General features: G+C 40.9%; 4 protein-coding genes and 1 long non-coding RNA gene across 8 annotated transcripts in view; 1 reads left to right on the top strand and 4 right to left on the bottom strand.

Moving 5' to 3' along the window:
• LOC145449116 (ciliary microtubule inner protein 2C-like) overlaps positions 1–20,801 on the bottom strand; it is a 231,067-nt gene that overhangs the window by 4,495 nt on the left and 205,771 nt on the right. For 2 of the 3 annotated variants that reach the window (XM_080327590.1, XM_080327593.1), the window contains exons 1-3: positions 4,387–4,510; positions 2,314–2,421; positions 1,103–1,235 (exon numbers count right to left, since the gene is read on the bottom strand). In XM_080327590.1, coding sequence (XP_080183716.1) covers positions 1,103–1,235; positions 2,314–2,387 — 207 coding nt within the window. In that variant the 5' untranslated portion in view covers positions 2,388–2,421; positions 4,387–4,510. Of the gene's footprint in view, positions 1–1,102; positions 1,236–2,313; positions 2,424–4,386; positions 4,511–20,801 lie in introns of those variants that run through there. The other variant, XM_080327592.1, reaches the window with a different exon arrangement.
• The window catches only part of LOC145449112 (F-box only protein 28-like), a 187,760-nt gene that overhangs the window by 85,486 nt on the left and 81,473 nt on the right, over positions 1–20,801 (bottom strand). The gene's annotated exons all lie outside the window — the stretch shown is intronic.
• LOC145449127 (uncharacterized) lies at positions 4,524–6,864 on the top strand. Its single transcript, XR_013918143.1, has 2 exons — positions 4,524–4,633; positions 4,831–6,864. It is a non-coding gene; the product is annotated as an uncharacterized LOC145449127 (long non-coding RNA).
• On the bottom strand, positions 12,438–19,758 carry LOC145449114 (polycomb group RING finger protein 3-like). Its single transcript, XM_080327588.1, has 3 exons — positions 16,961–19,758; positions 14,709–14,848; positions 12,438–12,920 (listed from the first exon to the last, which is right to left on the bottom strand). The coding sequence occupies exons 1-3, from the start codon at positions 17,283–17,285 to the stop codon at positions 12,591–12,593; spliced, it is 795 nt and encodes a 264-aa protein (XP_080183714.1). The 5' UTR covers positions 17,286–19,758; the 3' UTR covers positions 12,438–12,590.
• Positions 17,229–20,746, bottom strand: LOC145449110 (uncharacterized). The gene has a single exon (XM_080327584.1). It carries the CDS (start codon positions 20,720–20,722, stop codon positions 19,802–19,804), a length of 921 nt encoding a protein of 306 aa, XP_080183710.1. The 5' UTR covers positions 20,723–20,746; the 3' UTR covers positions 17,229–19,801.

Below are 20,801 nucleotides of genomic sequence, written 5' to 3'. Positions count from 1 at the left end.
GATCTTGGTAACTCAATTAAAACCTTACTAAAATGAACTTATAACGGTTCTGTCCTGTTCTTATGAAATTACAAATGATATCGGGGACTCCCGTGGTGCCAAATTATTCATGGGCTCAAAACCTAACCTAACCTAACCTAACCTCAAAACCTAACCTAAAAACACTGGGTGCAAATAAGGGGTTTGTGGAATAAAGATTGCAGTGGATTTGATTAAAATTTAACATAAAAGATAGACTATTATATAAAAATTATGGAACATTTGGAACATCGCCATAAGTGAAATCTTTTCAATGACACCAAACCAAGCGTAATCTGATTAATGACGACCAGGCCTACTCTGGCAATGATCTTTTCAATCAGGAAGGGAAAAAAAAAGATTTGTGTTGCAATTAGCATACGTACGTATTCACATGCGAGATCACAGCGATACTTTTATAAAAGTACGTCTTCACGTGAGCCCAAATCTGTTAGGCGTTCGTAGCAGCCGTCAAAAAGTATTAAATCTGACCAGCTCGGGATGGTATTGAACAGATATAGGCATTCAATATCCACTGTTTAGTAGCGAACTATATAAGCCACTATAGTGTATATTAAGGTAATAGGTGTGCATTGCAATGCCTCCAAGGGCAAAAATCAATTATTCCATGGTTTCGATTCCGGTTTCAAACACAATCATTCCAATCGATGCAGCAAACCCTCTTCCATAACACAAAGATCGATAACAATCCACTTGATTGATAGATCGTGAGTCCCGATGAATTCGTTTATACCAGTGGTTCCCAACGTGGGCGATATCGCCCCCCAGGGGGCGATTTGGCGGTCTAGGGGGGCGAAAATGACGAAGGGGGCGACAGGGGGCGAAAATGGACAAAGGGGGCGACGGGGGGCGAAAATAGCGAAGGGGGCGATAGGGGGACAATGACGCGTCAAAACGGCTGACCTTTTTTTTTTAGTCAACCCGCCGGTGAGTACAGTTTGTATGCCCAATTTTCGGTACACAAAACTTTGGGGGCGATGATCGGTTTTGACCTTGAAAAGGGGGCGATGGGTCGAAAAAGGTTGGGAACCACTGGTTTATACGAATAAGCTTATAAGCAGACCTGTCCCCCTTTCGCCAGAGGACTGCGACTCTGACTAAGCGTCTCGGATCTGAAGTCTTGAAAATGCTTCAACGTAGCGTTGCCGTATGTGTCTCCGTATTTGTACATGAGGTTCGGAACATATCCTCTGTAACTGTAACAGTACAACGACTTCCTTGATTAAGTTGTCTGGAACAAATTATAGGATAGAACGGCCCTCTTGTCTGATACAATTGATATGACTGAAATTTATCTTCATTTAACTATAACTTCACCAAATCAAAATGAGAATGACCAGGTTGCTGAGCAGCCGTAATGCGACACCTATGCATATTGGAAAGCGATATCAAGCAACTCGTAACGAATATATGTCATGTTTATAAATGGTTATGACTATGATCAGAACAGCTTGGACATCATTTTTATGATTATTATAATTGTGTTATGTACAAATTGTACATTGTATTGCAATTACGAGCGCCAGTGGTGGCCCTACGAATGGGGGGCCCTGGGCGAGACTTCCCGGAGGGGCCCCTATAAGTATGTAATCGTAACTTATGGGGGGCTCCCCCCCAGACCCCCCTTTTATATATGTTTTTATTATTATTATTTATCTACCACCACGTCAAGGTTTGAGCCAGGTGTTGGATTAGGCCATATCTACAATTGCATGTGTGCAAGGTCATAGACTACATCCAAACTATGGACTTCTACCGCATGTAGAGACGTGATGATTATCGGGATATGGGAATTTTCTAACAAATGCAGAGATTTGATGATCATTGACATATCTATACGAAAACATCTTCTTGATTGGTACACGGATTTCCACATTTATTCGCTATAATCCTTGAAAAAATCGCTTAAACCAAAGAGGGAGGCCCTTCGACCAGGGGGGGGCGACCGCCCATCTCGCCCACCCCAAAAGCCACCACTGACGAGAGCATTCTGTTAGAACCTGCTATTGTAGATCGGAGGTATGACCGATCAGGATGCCTGCATTGGAATACTGCAGGAAACTAATGACAACTCGAACCAGGATTCACTGACGTGAGTCAGTCAATGTTTGAGAGCCCCTACCATATATGGATTGCAATATTCGATTAAGGAGCTGAATGGTGATATCGCTGTGTCATAGGCCTATTTATTCCGAAAAGGCTGACGGACGTTATCCGGACAAAATGCGTCCATCTTATGAATATAAAAATGTCCGATATAATCGGGCTCCTTACCCCGGCATCAACGATGGTGGTGTATATGTCGCATTGTGGGTAGTGATCAGAGTACCTGCACTTCTTGACGCCATACTGGCTCAATCTGTGGATAATTGTATGAGTTTTCTGGAAGATAAAGATCACAGTCTTAAATATAAATATCGCGGATGACTCTGGTGTAGATGAAACATAGTCCCGTTGAGTTGAGCATTTTGCATGGATAAGCGCGGCTGGTGCTTCAATCAATCAGGACGAGAGCCTTAGACCTTGGAAATAGATTAATACCGGTAATAATAATATTTGGTTGACAATGTAAGTCACGATGTTCTAGTTCTCATATAGTTCATTGCGACAAAAATTATAATTAATCGGATATCCAGTTTCAGTATAAATGCCTCTCCATTTTGGCTGCATCTATGTCCAGTATGACTGACATCTGATCATATCTTACGTATATGTATAAGTAAAACTATCATGATGCATAACAATACAATCCCCACTTGATAAGTCTCCTACTTCTATCATGGTTACAATTTCTTCCTGCAACATATAAACTGTGAACGTAGTATAACATTATCCCTATCTCTGTTCTTTACTGAAATGCAATTCCTGATATTGGGTAGCACTAAGTCGCAGGCAGGCTTTTACTCTAATTCCAGCATTGTCGGTTTGCAGCCGTTCTATATGCCCTGTATCACTTGACCGGATTGTCCTCATGCTTTGAGGGCAGCTAACATATGTAATTCAGGACAATCAAAATATGACGGCTCTGTGCTCACCGTGAAATTAGCGCATCAAGTCAGTCAATATCACATGCATCAAAGAAGACGGGGTTTGCTATAAGATACGTAAATGAAGATAAAAGTGTTGCAGGATATCAAAGAATTGCAAATATCTTATTAATTTCTTCATTTAGCCCGTTTCTGCTCAATGGGATCACCGCTATAAAGTGGTAATTCACCGAAGACCTACTTGGATCAAACAAAGGGTCTTTGTTACGAGTGTTTGATTTCAAAATAATGGAACGCAATATCCCCGAAGACGGAATGTACCCTTTACACTAGATATAACACATAATTTTTATTTCATACAAGGTATACTTAGACTCAGACACTTTTACTTGTACTATCGATACAAATTAGCCCTCGATAATTTGACAAATCATTTTGCGGTTACACTGACGGCATTATATATGAAAATGTTTTGCAGTATCGGATTTAACATATAAGTAACCTATCGAAATCGCAAATGACCATGGGCAAATGTACACGATTGTATATGTGACAAAGAACACGGATTCTGACTTCGTTACTGTGTTTTAATAATACAAAAGGTGGATGCGAAGTAATAATGCCAGCACCGTGCATGTTTTTGATGTCGGGCGCATGCCAGGTCAAATGTTCAAGAAAGCAATGTCAAGAATGAATATTGAATATAAAATTATCATAGCACGAATTTTAACTTCCTTCGGAAACTGAAGGATATTACCAGACTCGACTATAGTCGAATAGTGAATGCTATCAGTGCGAGAACAATACGATTTCATACATTTCTTCTTTGCAAAAGATATCAAGCCCACCATTCTATGTCACTGCACTTTTTGTTGGGCTGATACCTATAATGCGAGTTGCTGAAATCCAATAGAGGTAGGCCTATAAGGCAGTATTCCTCTCACGTGTCGTTTCATACCAGCTAAGGAAGTTTATCAACTCAGCTACATAAGAATTTGCCATTCACAAATAACGAAATACTATATAGGCCTATAGTCACTGACGACGAAGAGCGCTTTTGATGATCGGTTAGGCTATTCCCAGCACATAAAGAAAAATACGTGCACATTTAGCCTCAATTGATAGCGAGCTAATGTGTCACTCGAAATGGTTGCTATTGAGATAACTCGTATGTATTGACTCAAGTGGAACTAAGTCCACACGGAACAAAAGCTTCAAGGCCTTCCATGCGGTTATTATGGAATAAAAGTTCGCCCTCTCGAAGGGGCTATAAACATCGATCAGCAACCCGAGAACATGCACCCAGAATAAAATCTTCGCCATGGTCAAATGCTTTAAAGTTCCACATAATTGTACTCACTTGCGCGCAAATGTAGACAACTACGCTTCAATTTCATTCGCATTTAAAATCAAGATGCTTTATCCGACCGCTGCTCTTTGCTTGTTTATTACGAAACAATACCCGTCAGCCACGGGAAGGACAACTGATGCCGCGATATAGGTTTTCGCAAAATAGGATCGGTAGGCCTAAGCGAGCGTGTGGGGAGCGGAAACTTCGTAATACATTGGATTTCTACTGTACTCATCATTTAAAAAGCAACTGCAGGGTAACCAACCTTATTGAAAGCAAGAGCTACTTCTTGGGTACTGATTATTGCGACGGGCTATATCACCACTCACTCCCACCGTTTATCCGTGCTCAGTTGGCTTTCTTCACTGACACATTCAGAGCACTGGACAGGGTTTCCACCCCTTGCTAAGGACAAAATACTCTCACTGACCGGGACTCACACGTGCGTTTCAGAGCTCAGTGCCGTCGCCGCACTGTGTGCCGAAGCGCCCATTTCAGCGTCGAGACGAGGAAATATTCCTGTTACGCGTCCGTGTGGACGAAGAGGAGCAACGCCCCGATCGAAAACTGCGTTCGACTGACCCACGTCCAACTGCTGTTCATAGAAGACCCTACTCCGCTTCGACTTTCAAATCTCTCATTTGAACATTTGCTACTGCGACTCATTTTATCCTCGCGGGCACCGCGTTGGTGACCCTGGTTTAGAGTGTCTGCTCTCAAACTACCGTTATATTATATATAGTTACTTTGACCAAATGACCATATTGACGTTCATTCACTCGTTTGTAATAGGCCTTTTGCAGGACTTCCATCACGTGACTAGATACGCATAGCAACAACAAATTGGTTAGCAAGCTACTTTCTCGCGCACCTGCTTCAGCGCTAAATATCGCATAGTGTACTGTTGATTTCTAGTTGTAAACGTTTCCGAAATTTGTTGTAGAAGTCATCAGAGATTCCCCTATGTTAGATGTCAATCCTGTACAAAGCATTTAGAATGATATCGTCAGAATTACGCAGAAATCCATCGGTAACGTAGTCGTATTACGGTACTCAACTCTGATCATATGTACTTAAATTTATGCATTTGAAGTAAAGCGATTGGCTTATATTCTAGTAAGAGTATTTGTTAGTTCAAGCAGTACTATTTGTCTGTTGTGGCGCCTGATTTTGGATGGAAGATATGGCTGAAGCAACTGGGACCCGCAAGGATCAGGATATACTGTCTGCTGGTTTGGGTGCTGGCGTGCTGCTATAAAACAAATGTCGCTGAACACATCGGAAGTATCTTTTGGGAGAACCTGCCGTCAAGACTAAGCAAATCAGTGCACTTTATTGTTGCCTTATACAATGCCAATTTTATTACCACTACTTCGCAACTGCGATTGAAGTGGATTTGGCAAATCACACTCGATTTTGATAAATAGTTGATGTCACATATGTGCGATATTTAGCGAACTAAGGGAAGTAACTATCATATAACTCTTAGAGCAGCTCAAACGCAGTGACAAGATCGGTCATCCTATACCGAGAAGTGGTCAACGTGGTCATTGTTGGGAACCGAGTAGAAGTAGCCTAATGCCTTAATTTATACTCCAGTACAAGTAGCACTAATTACTTCCAGGACATGTCCAAAGTACTTCAAGTGGAAGTAGAAATGAATTTCTGAAAAGCGGTCAAGAAATTCGTTACATGAAGTAGATTTGGTTGAGGGTCACTTAGTGTTAGAAATTGATACCATGTGACAACTGTAAACATTGCATGTTGCATCTTCTTGATCAATGCAAAAGGGTGATGACACCACAAATAAGTGCAAATTTCAAAAATTAATTTAGTTACCGTGGTACTGGGGCTATTTTGCCCAGTTGTTATGACAACCTCACGCTTGAAGGGGATGCAATCATGCGCCAAAGCTACTTTCTAGTTGACAAAATCCCAAACCTGACAAAAAAGTACTACCTAAAAAGTGTCAAGTAGAAGTGGAAATAGCCTAAACTCATAATGACGCTTGTACTCAGGTAAAATAGTACTTCGTTGCTGACCCCCTCTGTGTATTGGCTCAACCAACTCAAAAACATCCTCTAAAGACGACTAACATTGTTTCTTTCGCATTGACTCCGTAATATTCTGAACTTATGATATTCTTTGATTCATTGAATTTACAAATAAACTTGCAAAGAAGATCGATTTATTAATTTTTGTGCATTCGATACCCAGAGCATAAGAAATAGTTGAAGAAAAATGGATGTTAACCTTATCAAGTTCAATAACTGCCGAGACTGTTATGCCTATGTATTTTCCTCTACCTCCATAGCCACTTGTCTAGACATATTCATAGCATCCACGGAAGAGTGCTTGTCTTGCTGTACACAAATGAAATATCATTTTCAAAGCAGACATCAACATCGGGAAAGAAGTTCAGGACAGTTAGTCAGTGGTCAGATCATCTGCTGACATTTTCTGTTGGCACGAAACCACGCTGCCTTCTACCGCATGACCAAATTTTATGTGGTGATAATAATTGGCTCCAGGCTGAATTCTTGACGAGGGCATCATCAATTTCTTAGTTCCCTATGTTCGGCTCTCTTGGGATAATTCATCAGATCATTAATCTGAATGCATGTGGTATAGCCATATGTCTTGAAACTCAAGATATTTGCACTGTGCCATAGAGTGAAGTAATCCAATCCAGGCAATCAATCAAGTAATCCAGGCCCCGGGACAGTTTGTTTCACCCTCAATTGGAGCTGATGATCATTTTCCTTTGGGTAGTGGCACTTGGCAGCATGACAGAATGATCAATAACTTGTAATATAGGTGTAGAGGTCTAAATATTTTGAATTGTTTAACTGAGAAGTCATACAATAGCTTAGGATATTTAATATATATATGGTATGTAGCACATTGCATGAATTCATAACACATCAACGTACTGGCACTGGCAGTCATTGTCTCTTGGGCTTAAAAATAGCAGTATCCTATATATATTGCAATCGATATCAATCATCAAAATGGTGCAATGATTACCAACTACCGCTACAATACAACTATAGTATACTATCCACACCTAACTTAATGCTGCAATAAATATCACGCAGTCAATGTCCTGCAATGTCAAATTTTGTGTCATAAAATCATAGTTGACTACCAAATAACGGCTACAATGTCGATCATTTTGACGCAAGGAGTTTACATAGTTCATGAATCAAATACATCCAACATATTTTAATCCTTGCGCATCTCCATGACACTTGCGAACGTTTACAGCCCGAAAACGATAATATACTGTATCCGAAATACGGCTACGTTAACGACGGATTTCTGCGTAATTCTGACGATATCATTCTATGTGCTTTGTACGGAATTGACATCTAGCATAGGTAAATCTCTGATGACTTCTACAACAAATTTCCGAAACGTTTACAACCAGAAATCAACAGTACACTATGCGATATTTAGCACTGAAGCAGGTGCGCGAGAAAGTAGCTTGCTAACCAATTTGTTGTTGCTATGCGTATCTAGTCACGTGATCGAAGTCCTGCAAAAGGCCTATTATCTCTGTTTGATTCAGTCACGCTTTATCTTATTGTATAAGCTTACTTTAGCGTCTCATGTATTTTGGTTAGTTCATCATCATCATTGGTTTATTATCAATTTTATCAGTTCAATACACCACAAAAATGCGATACAATGAAAAGACAGGAAGATGTCGAAGCGACAAGGAGTAGTCCAAGGGCGTAGCCAGAAAAAATATTTGGGGGGGGGGGGCGAAAAATTCGATGACGTAAATGAGCCCCTCCCACCTAAAGATAAGGAAAAATGGGCTAAAACGATGGTCTTGGGCCCTTATTGGATGATTAACACAACATCTGAGGCGATCTTTATGCATATATTCCGCTCATATAAAGTGATGTGTGATTGTAGAAAACTGTGACGTCAATACTTTCGCGCGAAGCGCGCAAATTTTTTGGTTAAAGAATGAAAATTGTTTATTATATTGTTACTTGCATATTGCAAATACATTGTCATTATCAGATTTACCGGCAAAGCTGATAGAAGTGGTGTCATCGAACATTCAGGGCTAGTACACTTGAACTATGTTCATAACACACGGCAAGACTATTTAGAGCAGTGGTTCTCAACCGGTGATCCGCAAAGCCTTTTCAAGGGATCCACGAAAACTCCAAATTTGCAAAATGGTTGATAACCTAATAATAATAAACTATTTTTGGTTTGTTTTAAATTAGAGAGATGATGAAGCACTTATTCGCTTCATAACTGCTGAAAGTTCAGGACTCACATAAACAGAGAATGGCCGTCTGAGATGAAATATTCCACCGTGCAAAGTCATTTTAATTGCCAATAGCCTACTTATACGAACACATTGCTGTTTAGGGATGTTTTGCTGGGGTTTTGGAAATAATTGTATGCCGAGTTCCTTTTTTCCTATGAAATACACCGACCGCTATTCCAGAATAACTTCACTATGAGCTGCTAGATAGAAATGACTAGGCTGGAGGATATATTGATCCATGTATATGTTGCCATCATAGCCAAATGTGTCGTCTGACGCGTTACGCGTTATTATTACATTCGCCACCACCTATCTCTGTGGAAATGGATTCTCGGCACTCGTTCATATCAAATCGACGACGTGGATTTTCAAGACATAGCCCTGTATTTCAAGAAATGCAGCTACAGAATTCGCTTTAAAATAATAAAAAGTCGGTGTTATTTTCAAGAAAGGTCATTTCGCTGTTGTTTATCACTAGCCTACAGATAATAATTGCACAAGACAGATGAAGGTTGCATGATAATAGAGGCAAATTTGAAATAAGAACTGGGGGTCCACCGGGGTAGCCTACGTGAAGGTGCAAAGAGGGTCCGCGACGACAAAAAGGTTGAGAACCACTGATTTAGAGTTTGTATAGGGTGGACGCTGGACGGGACAGTTGTCATTTATTGCTGTTACTTCATGACTTGCGGAGAAAGCTGTCACCACTCAAGAGATCTCTCACACACAAGGTCGTAGCTAGAATTACATATTTTATTGCGGGGGGGGGGGGGGGATTTTTATGAGTTTAGGGAAGCTCTCCCGTGGGAACACCTCGCAGAACCGTACATCCTGCCATGGGCAATTTCATCACTATCCTTTATTCAAACGATTCTTAGACGCACGCACACACATACCCTATGGAAGCTTCCAGTTGAAAAGCAGTGTGCATTTCGGACCGAGTCGCCCGGAACGTACATGTTTGATCAATAATATTGGTGCGTGTATATGAGCAAGTGGATTACTTCGTTGAAGCATGGTTATTTAGTGCTGACATCTGGTAAAGATTGATGCTAGTTTAGAGATTGGAATTGCTGATATATATACCATACCAAATTACAAAATTTCTTTGATCAGACTCGTGCGATTTCAAATTAGCACTTTTTAAAGGGAGGTGGTGATATTTTCCTGTGCCAGTCGCATTCATGTCGTAGAAGTCTGATGGCAGGGACAGGATCATTAGGCGCCAGCCATTTAAGTACCCGAAAATCTATATCGAATACATGCGTCGGTTGGTCAATCATTTTGGGAGCGCACTTTGCGGAGTCGCATGTAACCTACTTTATATGTCTACGTGTGTCCCGTAACGGGAATTGTCGGAGCTAACAGTCCCCAATCCCCATACTGAACTGACAACCCTAAACTCAATCAACCCAACGACCTTGAGTTACTTTCGTGTATCTACTGGTACTGTTGTATTCTCATAATTAAGAATGCAGCTAAAATCAATAGTGGGTATTTGCGGAAGATTTTTTTTCGGGAGACCGATAATAAAATCAAGACAGTCATGAGCATGGACACTAAATCGCGCGAAGCGCGAAGAATTTTTTAGGTTGCATTCATCTGCCCTAAAATAATGTCATATTTATTGATTTTACGAAAAATCTTCCTAAAATTGGGGGGGGGGGCGATCGCCCCTTTCGCCCCTCGCTGGCTACGCCAGTGGAGTAGTCTATGGAATCTGACACCCACCTTGGCCTAGGCGATGTAAAGAGGAGGCATGCACACTGAATGAAAGTAAAGAAGATAGTATAGAAAAAGAATGCGACAAGAAATAGGGCGGCATGTCATGGGAAGCGAGATCGATAGGTCAGTCGTGGTCCGGTAATCTTGAGGATGGACTGTATTTATTAAGTAGTAATTGCTTGTATTTCGACTTGAATGTGGACAACTGGACATGCTCGTCGACTGTCGGATGGCCGGCGGGATACTGTTCCACACATCAGGTCCGGCATATTTGATGGAGCGATGATCTTTTCGGTCGATCATATGATATTTGGACGACGTGGACGCGCGTGTGTTGTACTTGTGCGCTTTTGATTCAGAGGTAAAGAAGTCATTGAAATATTCGGGGCAACGACCGCAGTGAAACTGATACATAAACTTGGCGATTTCTAGTTTCCGCATATCTTCATCCTTCATAGTTTATATATTTTTGTATTATTTCCAAGTTGGGTCACTTTTGCGCCTGATATGCTTCTGGGCATAGCCACCTCAGTTCTATGCCGCATGACACAACCGAGAATATGGAAACTTGTCATTTGCCACTCTTGCTTCTTCAACGCCGGCACACTAGCCAACCACGGGTGGTCAGTAAAGAGGTCGCTTGATTCAACATTTTCGGACTACTCAAGGTCATGCTTACTTTGACGCTATTTCGGCGAAACTACTTGACACATCGGATCGCCAAAGTAGGAAACAGTTCTCTGGTATGCCAACGTGACCTTTACTAGTGAAGGTATTATAACTGGGTGGAACAACCATTGCATCACAGTAAACGCGTGGATTTTAGATATATTGCACCTATTGGAAGGGCGGGAGTCATTTTGCGTTAGTCAGAAGGATAGCGACAAGATAACGTAATGGTTAAGCGTCCGGCTTCTTGATCGGTAGGTCGTGGGTTCGATCCCCGGCCGGGTCAGACCAAAGACCTGATTAGCAACACTGGTATCCATGGCTTCCCTGCTTAGCGCTCATGCATTACTGGGATAGCATGGAGGGGTGGTGCATGACTTAGAAAGCCGTAAAGGCCATATCTGCACTTCCTTGTCCAGCGGCATATGCACATCATGCACTCATGGTACACATATGCACAGATCGTATGTATGTGTATCATGAGTCGGTGTATATGCCGCAAAAAACATCAAGGACAAAAATAAACTACGTCCTTTCCTATTTTTTCAAATAACGTCCTCCGATTAAATGCTGAAAGCACGGGATGCATCGACCAAATCCACTTTAGTAAACTGCCATCTTCAGTACTTTACAGATTTCGATCAACTACTTCCACTTACAGTAGCTTGGAATGCTTTAGATTAGAATCATCACTTCTTGTGTATAAACCTATGACATCATTCCTGCTTCAGTGCTATTGCTGACTGCTTTGGCCACATCTGCTGATGATGCCTTTCAATTCCACAGTGCAAGTAATTCGTTAGAATATGCCTATTGCTGAGATGAAAAATGCAGTGAACCAGTGATAAACATGAATTAGGATCTGAATAATCTGACCAGACACCAGAGGAGGATGGCGATTTTTTTTTCTTTCTAGAATTGAATATGAACTTGGCAGGAATCTTTCAACTATTATAAATTCTATGCGACCTTTGAATAAAATCGCAGCAATCACCAGGTATGCCCTTGGTTGAATTTCAACATATCACAAAATCGATTCCAGATGTGGATTTGAAAATATCAAGTCTGCAACACCTATGGGTTGTGGGTTCGAGTCCGACTACAGAACTCTTGCTCAAGTGTTGGAGGTTAATCTAGGCGAGATTTATCTAGGCTCCAAGACGCCATGTGATCAGCGTAAGCGATCTCTTATGAAAAGCCTAGAAGTGGACCGTGCTACAAGTCAGTAAACACGGAATCAAAAATAGAGTATTGGCGTGGTGTAAATGACCAATGTAGTTGAATCACCTTGAATATCGAACGAACAAACAGATCAACCCTACAATCCAGAAGCAACTAACGCTATCAGACTAAAACCAACTTTTTCATCTACCACTGTGACATGCAATTTTTATTAAACTGCAATTCCGGCGACATAAATAGATCAATACTGAAAGTAGAAATGACGGTGACTCAATCCAAGCATTCAAGGCAAGTAGCAACTTATAAAACCTCTCTCGGAACAAACAGACTACATTTTCCATCCTCACAGCAGAACTGCGCGCGGTCTATATTCCAGCAAAAGTGGCTGCGATTTTGAGCGCCACCTCGTCGCCAGCACGAATTTCAAAGAGTGCTCTTTCCCCAGAATCTCGTCGTTGCACAGAATGTCAAGTTCCGCGTGCTGGGTGGGGCCCATGCCGATTTTTTTCGCCACATACTTTTTCAGTATCTTGATCGTGGCGTCGACGGAACACACCAGGTATGGCTTGCCCATGGTGTCCAGTTTGGTGTCTGTTCTCTGAAGAGATATCTGGACCTGTTCGCCGCTGCGGTGGTAGTCCTGTGCTTTTTCGTGGTCTTGTGTCGAATGCGTCTGAAATAAATTAATGGAAAATAAGACTTTATCACGTAATCGTCAATACTTTCTTCACATAACTATGACTCCAACAAACATCCCTGTAGATCTACTCACAAATGATATGTTTACTACATTTTAATTGCCGAGTGATAGCGAAACAACCTGTTCATTGAAATTAAAATAATTATGCACACTGAAAGAAATTAAGTATGCGAAAAACTCAACTTTTGAAACTGATTTCAGGACTGTGGAATCGGTTCACTTAGCCACCGACTCTAACAGAAACTTTAAACATTGATTTACCGCCCCCCACTGTGACTGCAATCTCCAAATATTTTCTTTGCAGAACTACTACTGCCATATTGATGTAAATCTACTCAAAAAAATGATGTTATTGATTATCATTGCCAAATGAATCAACCTATTTTTTAATTTGAAAACTTTCAAGTATAAGTATGGCAAAGTCGTAGCAACGCTTAAGGTAAAAACGACAGACAACTCGCAAAGCAAAGCTAACTAACGGGATATTTGTAAGTTATACAGAAACTGGGATTGGCCACTTGAATAATTGATGATTTCAGCACTTTCAAATGCAATGAGGATCCACTCCTTGCAACCACAGTGAACATGTCATCAACATAGTTTTGATCAGAAGTTAGTTGGATTTGCTTGCTTTGTTTTGCGTATTTTGTTTGTTTGGTCCCCACTACGCTACCAACATAATTGTTATTCAATATCATGACATGCCAATTATGGTGTGGTCCGACCTACAGACACCCCTATTTCGGGAAAGGCATTTCAATATTGTACGTCGTTCGATATCAAGTGTAAATCATTGAGACCGATTTGATTGCAAATAACTTCGACTTCTAATAATTGTTGCGCCAAATGCAGTTCCTGTGCATGACTATGTAAAACATTCCGCAAGCACAGATACCAAACACATTACCAGAATGCCACAACCTTCAAGTTGTCGAAAAATAGGAATTAATACCCTGTATTTGAATGCTAAACACAATACTATGATAGTTATCAAATGGGAGTAGACTCTCTCCAAGGACAAATTAATTGTGCACAACGTTCAAGAAAATGGCTTTGAGCAAGTCATTCAAGCAAGAGGTGTGGAGGAGTGAAGTCCCCTGGGGAACCAAGTTTAGTCTCGCTCTCCCTTGAACTAGTAGAACGCAGTGTCCACTTAAGATACCATCCTTAACCTCATGCATGGTGGTAAGTCCACAGTACCATTATCGAGAGTGTATTCAGGTAATGTGGATAAAGCAAATTTTAGAATCCAGATGCATTAGGTGCGGGAGTTTCCATCCTTATCAATAACTGCATAGGCGACTGGCAGTGCCAAACTTGAATATTGCTCCAGGATTTCAATTCAACGCAGTTCAATTTATTTAACTTGGAGAATTTTCGCATGAAGCTCACAGCACATTGGCAAGCATAATCAACAGATAATTACATGACATATAACGCCAATTTGACAAAGTATGGCATAGCAATGGAATTTCAAAATGAGCTCTAGTCAAAGTTAGATTCTCATAAATTTTCTTTATCACTACTGCATAGGTAGAGCTGACATCTTCTATAGATATTTTCAAAATTAAATCATCATGATAATTGGCTCAACTATGTAAATCTCTGTTTTTGTGCTTGTTATTGTGCCTAACTCTTGATAAGGCGCACCAGAAAAGTCCTCAAGCTAAATGAATATTAGCCTACTGCAAGGCAGGATGTCCTGAATGCAATGAAACTCACTACCGGGACCACCAAAGCACAATTTACAGCGTGTTTCACCTCTGTTTTCACATCGGGTTCCTCCAATCTAGGACATTTCATTCCCTTCATGTCGTAAAAATCGGACTCTCTTCTGAGCTCTCGTTTCTGCAGGTTCGGGACCAGTTTGTTGACTACATCCTGCAGAGTCCTGTCGTAGCCTGAGAAAGAGACTGGGCAGTCGAAACGTGTAATCGAAACGGCCTCGTATCCGGCCGATTTCAAGTTGAAGACGCAAAGTGACATAAGTGGTGATTTCAATTGTCCCTCAGGGTACCGAAATACCTAGTGAGCTTTGCAACACTGTGATTTATTCGCTGTATGCCCGGAAACTTAGAATTTACAAGAATTGAAGTTGGTATTTTCTAAATTCCACATTATAGATACTTGGAAGACAAAACTACAGGCTGGAGTTGAGCATAACGAGTCGTGCAGATTGTCAACCACTCACTGCCATTCACAATCTAACCGAATTATAAAAATAATCGACAAGTTAACGTTAAGATATATGCATATATAAATTGCACAAGAAGCACAAATTGAGGGTGGTTCAAATTCTGGGCCCCAGCGTGGTGAGTCACAAGATAGCGCCATTCAAAATTGCATGACAATGTAGTCGCTGTATTACGGTTGCAGAGTATAGGACTAGTCCAATAAGGATAACACTCGTAGGCTTGCGGCCATATTAGTCTTCGTGCATTAGCAAAGGTAATAGAGTACTTGTATATACTTTTTAGGAGTACCGTACTCAATTAGGTTTTGTCTACTGGCAATCTTTACTCAAGTGATTGTTACTTGACATACTTCCATGTCTGCGCATCAGTTATGAGATAAGTTTGCATCACTTTATCAGTTAATTTTTTACAAGAACAGCATGGTATATCCTCATGATTCGCAGAAACTGAATATTTTTTCAAAAATTCCACCCATATGTAATAGAGGTACTATCAGTCATTTTACATTAGTACAGAAGATGCAACTACCAATTTCGAATGTAGCCACCTACGATTAGCTGCTAAGTATGTGACCACTCGATCAAATCTACTTTTTGAAATTACTTACTCGTGTAGGCCTACTTTTCAGATCATCATTACCCTCTTAGACATGAAGTAGGTTTGGCATGTGCTGGAAACAGCTACTTCTTCTTGTAAAGTTGTTTGTTAGGCCTCCTACTGACTAGAAATTCAACCAGTTATAAATACTTCTACTTAAGTAGCAACACTGACTATGTCGACGGCATTTGAGCACAAGACAGGGCACACACCTTGCAATTTTTTTAAAGACTGACAAGGTATATTTGAAACGTGTTGTTCAACAATATACGAGTTAGCTCATCTTCTATTTTCATGTTTCACCACAACCCGGGGTAGTTCTGAAACGGCTCAGAAATCACTAATTCAGTTCCGGTAAGGCAGGGATAGCCAACCAGCGGCCGTATACGGAAATTTGTGCGACTATCGACACGTAATTCAATTACGTAGTATGTGTTGGTGGCCCGCCGACATGCAAATTCAAGTTACAAATTGTCTCCCGAATTCAAGTTCAATTAATCCTGTGATTCTCTTCGCGCAATTCAATGCGACTTCATTTTTCTATGATAAAATAGTACACACCCTTTGCTAGGCAGTAGAGGATTGAGGACATTAAGGTATCACTTTACTTGAGTACTGAGCATCAGTGACTTCTTCGATAGCCTCTCTTTCTAAGACTTGATACAAGCTACTGACAGAAGTCTAGAAATACCGCCATGTAGGCCTACTAACAAACACTAGCCTATATATATATTACCCATATTACCGTTGCAGCTCACGAGGCAATGGAATGTCCTCTATTTTGAATCAATTACAAGTAGAAACTTCCAAGATATGTCAAAATGACTTGGAGGGGAAGTAGCAAATGAAAGGTCAGAAAAGTACTCAAGTAAAAAGTCAATTTGGTGGATAAGTCTCGTACATTCAGCAGATAATAGCAAACGGCTACATTCGAAATTTCATGATGAATCTTTGCAACAGATACAAAATGATTAACTACACTACCAATAGGTATATTTCTTCATGAATACATCACAATTTCACTAATAAAAGTGCCGCAAACTAATCTCAAAACCACTTTCTATTTTTCAGGATTGAAACTTCAAAGTGTTCAAGACGAAATGGAAATAGTCAAACCATAACCACTCGAGACAGTTGTTCAAGCAGGAAAAACTTACTTGAGTAGCCTACTATGGAAAAGTAGAAGTTTCTTCGTTACTGAACAGGACCACCATTACTCACCGATATACTGCAAAGGGTGGCTGTGATGAATTAAATTCCCGCATCTCGGACAATTGTGTTGCTTCGCCTTCAATCTCTTGAGCAAGCAGCTCCTGCAGAAGGTATGCAGGCAATCCACGATCGTCGTGGCTTCGATTAGGTACCCGGCACATATGAAGCAGGTGATATGTTCGTTCAAGTCGCGAAGCAGCACATTCCGATTTAGTGCCGCCTCCATATCAGCAAAACAGCTGCTACACGAACTAATAAGGGAAGCCTGCGTCAAACGCTGAGAAAAATAATTTTGTGTGTGGGCGTGAGTCAGATGAGAAAATGCAAAGCACATTTACAATATTAACAAATTTACAAATTGCAAAGTTTATAAACTTCAACGCAACATCATGATTGTTGAGAGCAGCAGTAATATAAGCAGTGATCTTCATGTTGCAAATAACTTTCACAACATCGACGCAAGCGAAAAGGCGTCATAAATCTCGACTAGCGAGATTTTGAAACGGACACGATATGAAGAAGATAGCTCACAATGAATGCTAGTTTCGCAAATATTTGTAGGTAATTCAAGATGAGTTGAAAATTGCGTCCATTGTTGCTCAGAGAAGGAGACCCCGCAAGACATCAGAAATTGCGAAGAATTCGTACATATTATAGTAACTTCATCTTGAGTTTAAATATTTGGTAGCAGACTAAGACATAAAACAGGCCTAGGTTGGAAGACGCACAGGATTGCGCACATGCTTGACACACTTGTTTGACGACAGCATCACTTCAAGATAGGTTTTCATTAAACAATTATTGCTACTAAATTTCCGATGCAGACCTGATCGTGGACCAGTCTAGAAATCCCGGAACTTGCGTAACGCTGCTATTTCAGTGAAATTAACACGGGACAAGCAATATTTACAGCTACGAATACAATCGATTCGAAATAACAGCCGACGAAATACGACCAAAGGAAATAGTACAAGTAAGAAGTTCTCTCAACTTGACTGAATATGCATAATGTGCGGTCCTAGGGCTATTTTCAAACTAGTGCAGTCAAGTGTTCCGCCAATGCAAATATACAACAGCTGAGTTGATTTTGCTACTGACAGTGCTACTAGCGACATCTGCACTAAATTGCGAGATTCCAACACAGTAAACAGCGCAGTTCTGAAAGTGGGGATGTGTAGGCCTATTTGGAAGGAAGGTAACACGCACTGCCGCAAAATTCAGGTCACCGACGCTAAGCCACAGTGTTTTATTTCGTATGCGTACCTACAAATCAACAATTTTATAATACAGTAAAAACACAATGCAGGAATTTCTCCAATCTCAACGTAAACTTGCTACCGCGCTTCAACAATGTCATCATGAGATTCATGTTTACGCATAAAACACAGGGACCAGAATCCCGCAAAGGTGGGCACAGAGGACTACCGTATGTGTTATGTTGCAGACATACTTTTCGCGACTTGAATTTTACTTTGTAGATATCAGTGAGAACAACTGTCACAAGGTGATACAAAAAGTATAAGCTCGACCTCATAATTATTGTGGCATACTTCAAGATTCCATCACAGATGCTGGCACGTCTGGCTGGGTCACTGGGCCAAGTATTTGTTTCATGAAACGGATTACTTTTCATGTCAAACTGTCCACAATTAGATATCGACAGAAGGCTCAACACGAAATTACAGCAACGTAACTCCGATAAAATTCACTAGGGGGTGTTTGACATGTTCAAGTCAATGTTTTGAAAACTATTTATGTTTGAATAGATTCTTAGGGGTACAAAGCTTCAATATTCCATTGACTAGTCACTAGTGTATATCCATACCGAAATAAACTCGAATATTTTCGGCAGACACTCGCCTGGTGTAATCGTCAGCAACTAGTGGAGAATTGGAAAAAAATTGTAGATCAACAACGGTATGAATAAATATGACATCATGTGCATGAAATTTCAAAAACGACTCGAGCATACAATCTAGAAACACCTCATCCAAAGGCACGAGGTCTCATACTAGTGTCTGGTAATGACTTATCGAATTCAAGACCACATTTTCACAAAAAATGTTGCAATAAGCCATAAAGGTTTTGGACAAATGTAGTGTCATTGCTAAACAACATCTTGTCCACAACGCCGCATAACTTGGAAGTCTTAGCCGAGAATCAGAAGATGTTAATTAGATTAGATCTAGCTTTTTAGATCTAGCTTTTTAGATTAGACTAGATCTAGCTTTTTTCAAATCTAAAGTCGATACCAATGCATTGGAATTTGAGGATTGAAAGGACACAGATAAATATATAACTGATTCATCAAATATTTGTCATTTCAAGATACAAATGAATTCAGACTTCACCCAAAGATGACTCACTTTCGAAGCATGCCGCCCTGTGATCAATTCATTCCCAAAACAACATTCTTTCGCAATAGAGGGTGATGGCAGGCCAATAGTAAACCCCAATATCAATAATAGGCTACTGCTATTAGATTATCATCAGTTTGCTTGCGAAATATCACAATCAACTTTTACTAGGCCAAAAGAAGCACTTCAACATGATTCACATTAAAAACTATACAAACATAAAGCAACAGGTCTCTTACACAATAGTGTACCTAAGATGCAGTACAAGACCTAACAATTGTGCTGAGAGAACATATACGTCAAGGATTTCAAGCTAGAAACGACCAGGAAAACTTCATCAACAAGGCTTCATTGTGCGATTATTCTCTTACATTAACTTAACTTAATCAAGATCACCTGAAACAACTTAGGAGACGATTTATAATGAAGACAAGGCATTTCGAACCAGGTGGTGGTATAGCAAAGTACACTGTACAGACACCGGCCGGTACAGTCATACAGGCGGGTGGTCAGATAAAATTTTGCCTTTGAAAAAGCCGTTAGGCTGTCGGCACTCCGTAAACGTGATTGTAACCGACTTTGAAGTAATGTCCGTCACGATGATCTCCTTCTCGGTCCAATTAGGATCGGAAACACGCGACTCCGGTTTTTCCTCGGCCTCCGACAACAAATTGTCCTTCCATTTCTGGACTTTTGGCGTTACGCTAGTGCTGCCTGGGTTTAAACCAGATCGTAGCGCGTGCTTACGAATTATTTTTTTGCGCTTCAGCAAGCTTTTGGCGGACCGCCTCAAACCAAGAGATCCAGAAGCAATGTTGATGCCGCGTTTTGAGAAAGACTGCTTCACTCGGGCCAAACGTTCGGCCGTTTTTGATTTCGACTTTAATTTTCGTCTAATTCCGCTCTTTTTGCCTGCAGGACGGCCTGGTCGACGCGCCATCGTTGGCACTACGTACCTCTGTGGCACCATTATGTTTTCAGAATTTACAGTGTGTTCAACGGCTGTTTGCACTGGCTCCAGATTCTCCACGGTAGACGCAATTACAACACTGGTTTCCGGCTCCCCACCATTTTTAATCTCAACAACAGACTCATCCACAATGTCCGCATTATCATCAACAGGCTCAATGGGGATCACTGGGTCCTCCGCTATGCTAGTAGACGGATAATCAGCGATGTCTGTCACAATCGCCTTTTTCCCTTTCGATTTCTTCTTGGCTTCCGCTTCTTCTTCCTGCTTTTTAAAGATCTGCAAGAGCCTCGTGTCCAGTATGTTCTCCCTCGGCTCCCAAGTGTTGTATTTCATCGGCCAGCCTTTCCACTTCACCAAAAACTCCACTTTGCCCTTTTTCGTTCTCTTGCGAAGAAGCATTTCGGCGGCAAAGACCCCTTCGCCTACGTCGCTTAGTTCCATGATTGCAAAAGTCAGAAAGGCAAAGATGCGCCAAAGCTATACGGTATAGCTTGGTCAATGAGTCGCTATCAAGGCCGAT

This window comes from Botryllus schlosseri, chromosome 10, assembly GCF_051294905.1.
Source record: "Botryllus schlosseri isolate E-star chromosome 10, Bs_hap1, whole genome shotgun sequence".
Classification (NCBI taxonomy): Eukaryota; Metazoa; Chordata; class Ascidiacea; order Stolidobranchia; family Styelidae; genus Botryllus; species Botryllus schlosseri.
Note: the sequence above shows the minus strand (reverse complement) of the source record. Positions and strands in the feature narration are given on the sequence as shown.

What these genes read in the sequence shown, in the direction of transcription:
- LOC145449114 (XM_080327588.1), bottom strand. Translation starts at nt 17,285, where the DNA reads ATGTGCTTTGCATTTTCTCATCTGACTCACGCCCACACACAAAATTAT. An exon ending in CCACCCTTTGCAGTATATCG is followed by an intron (nt 14,849 to 16,960) that starts GTGAGTAATGGT and finishes TCTCTTTCTCAG; the next exon opens with GCTACGACAGGACTCTGCAG. An exon ending in AACCCGATGTGAAAACAGAG is followed by an intron (nt 12,921 to 14,708) that starts GTGAAACACGCT and finishes AATTTATTTCAG; the next exon opens with ACGCATTCGACACAAGACCA.
- LOC145449110 (XM_080327584.1), bottom strand. Translation starts at nt 20,722, where the DNA reads ATGGAACTAAGCGACGTAGGCGAAGGGGTCTTTGCCGCCGAAATGCTT.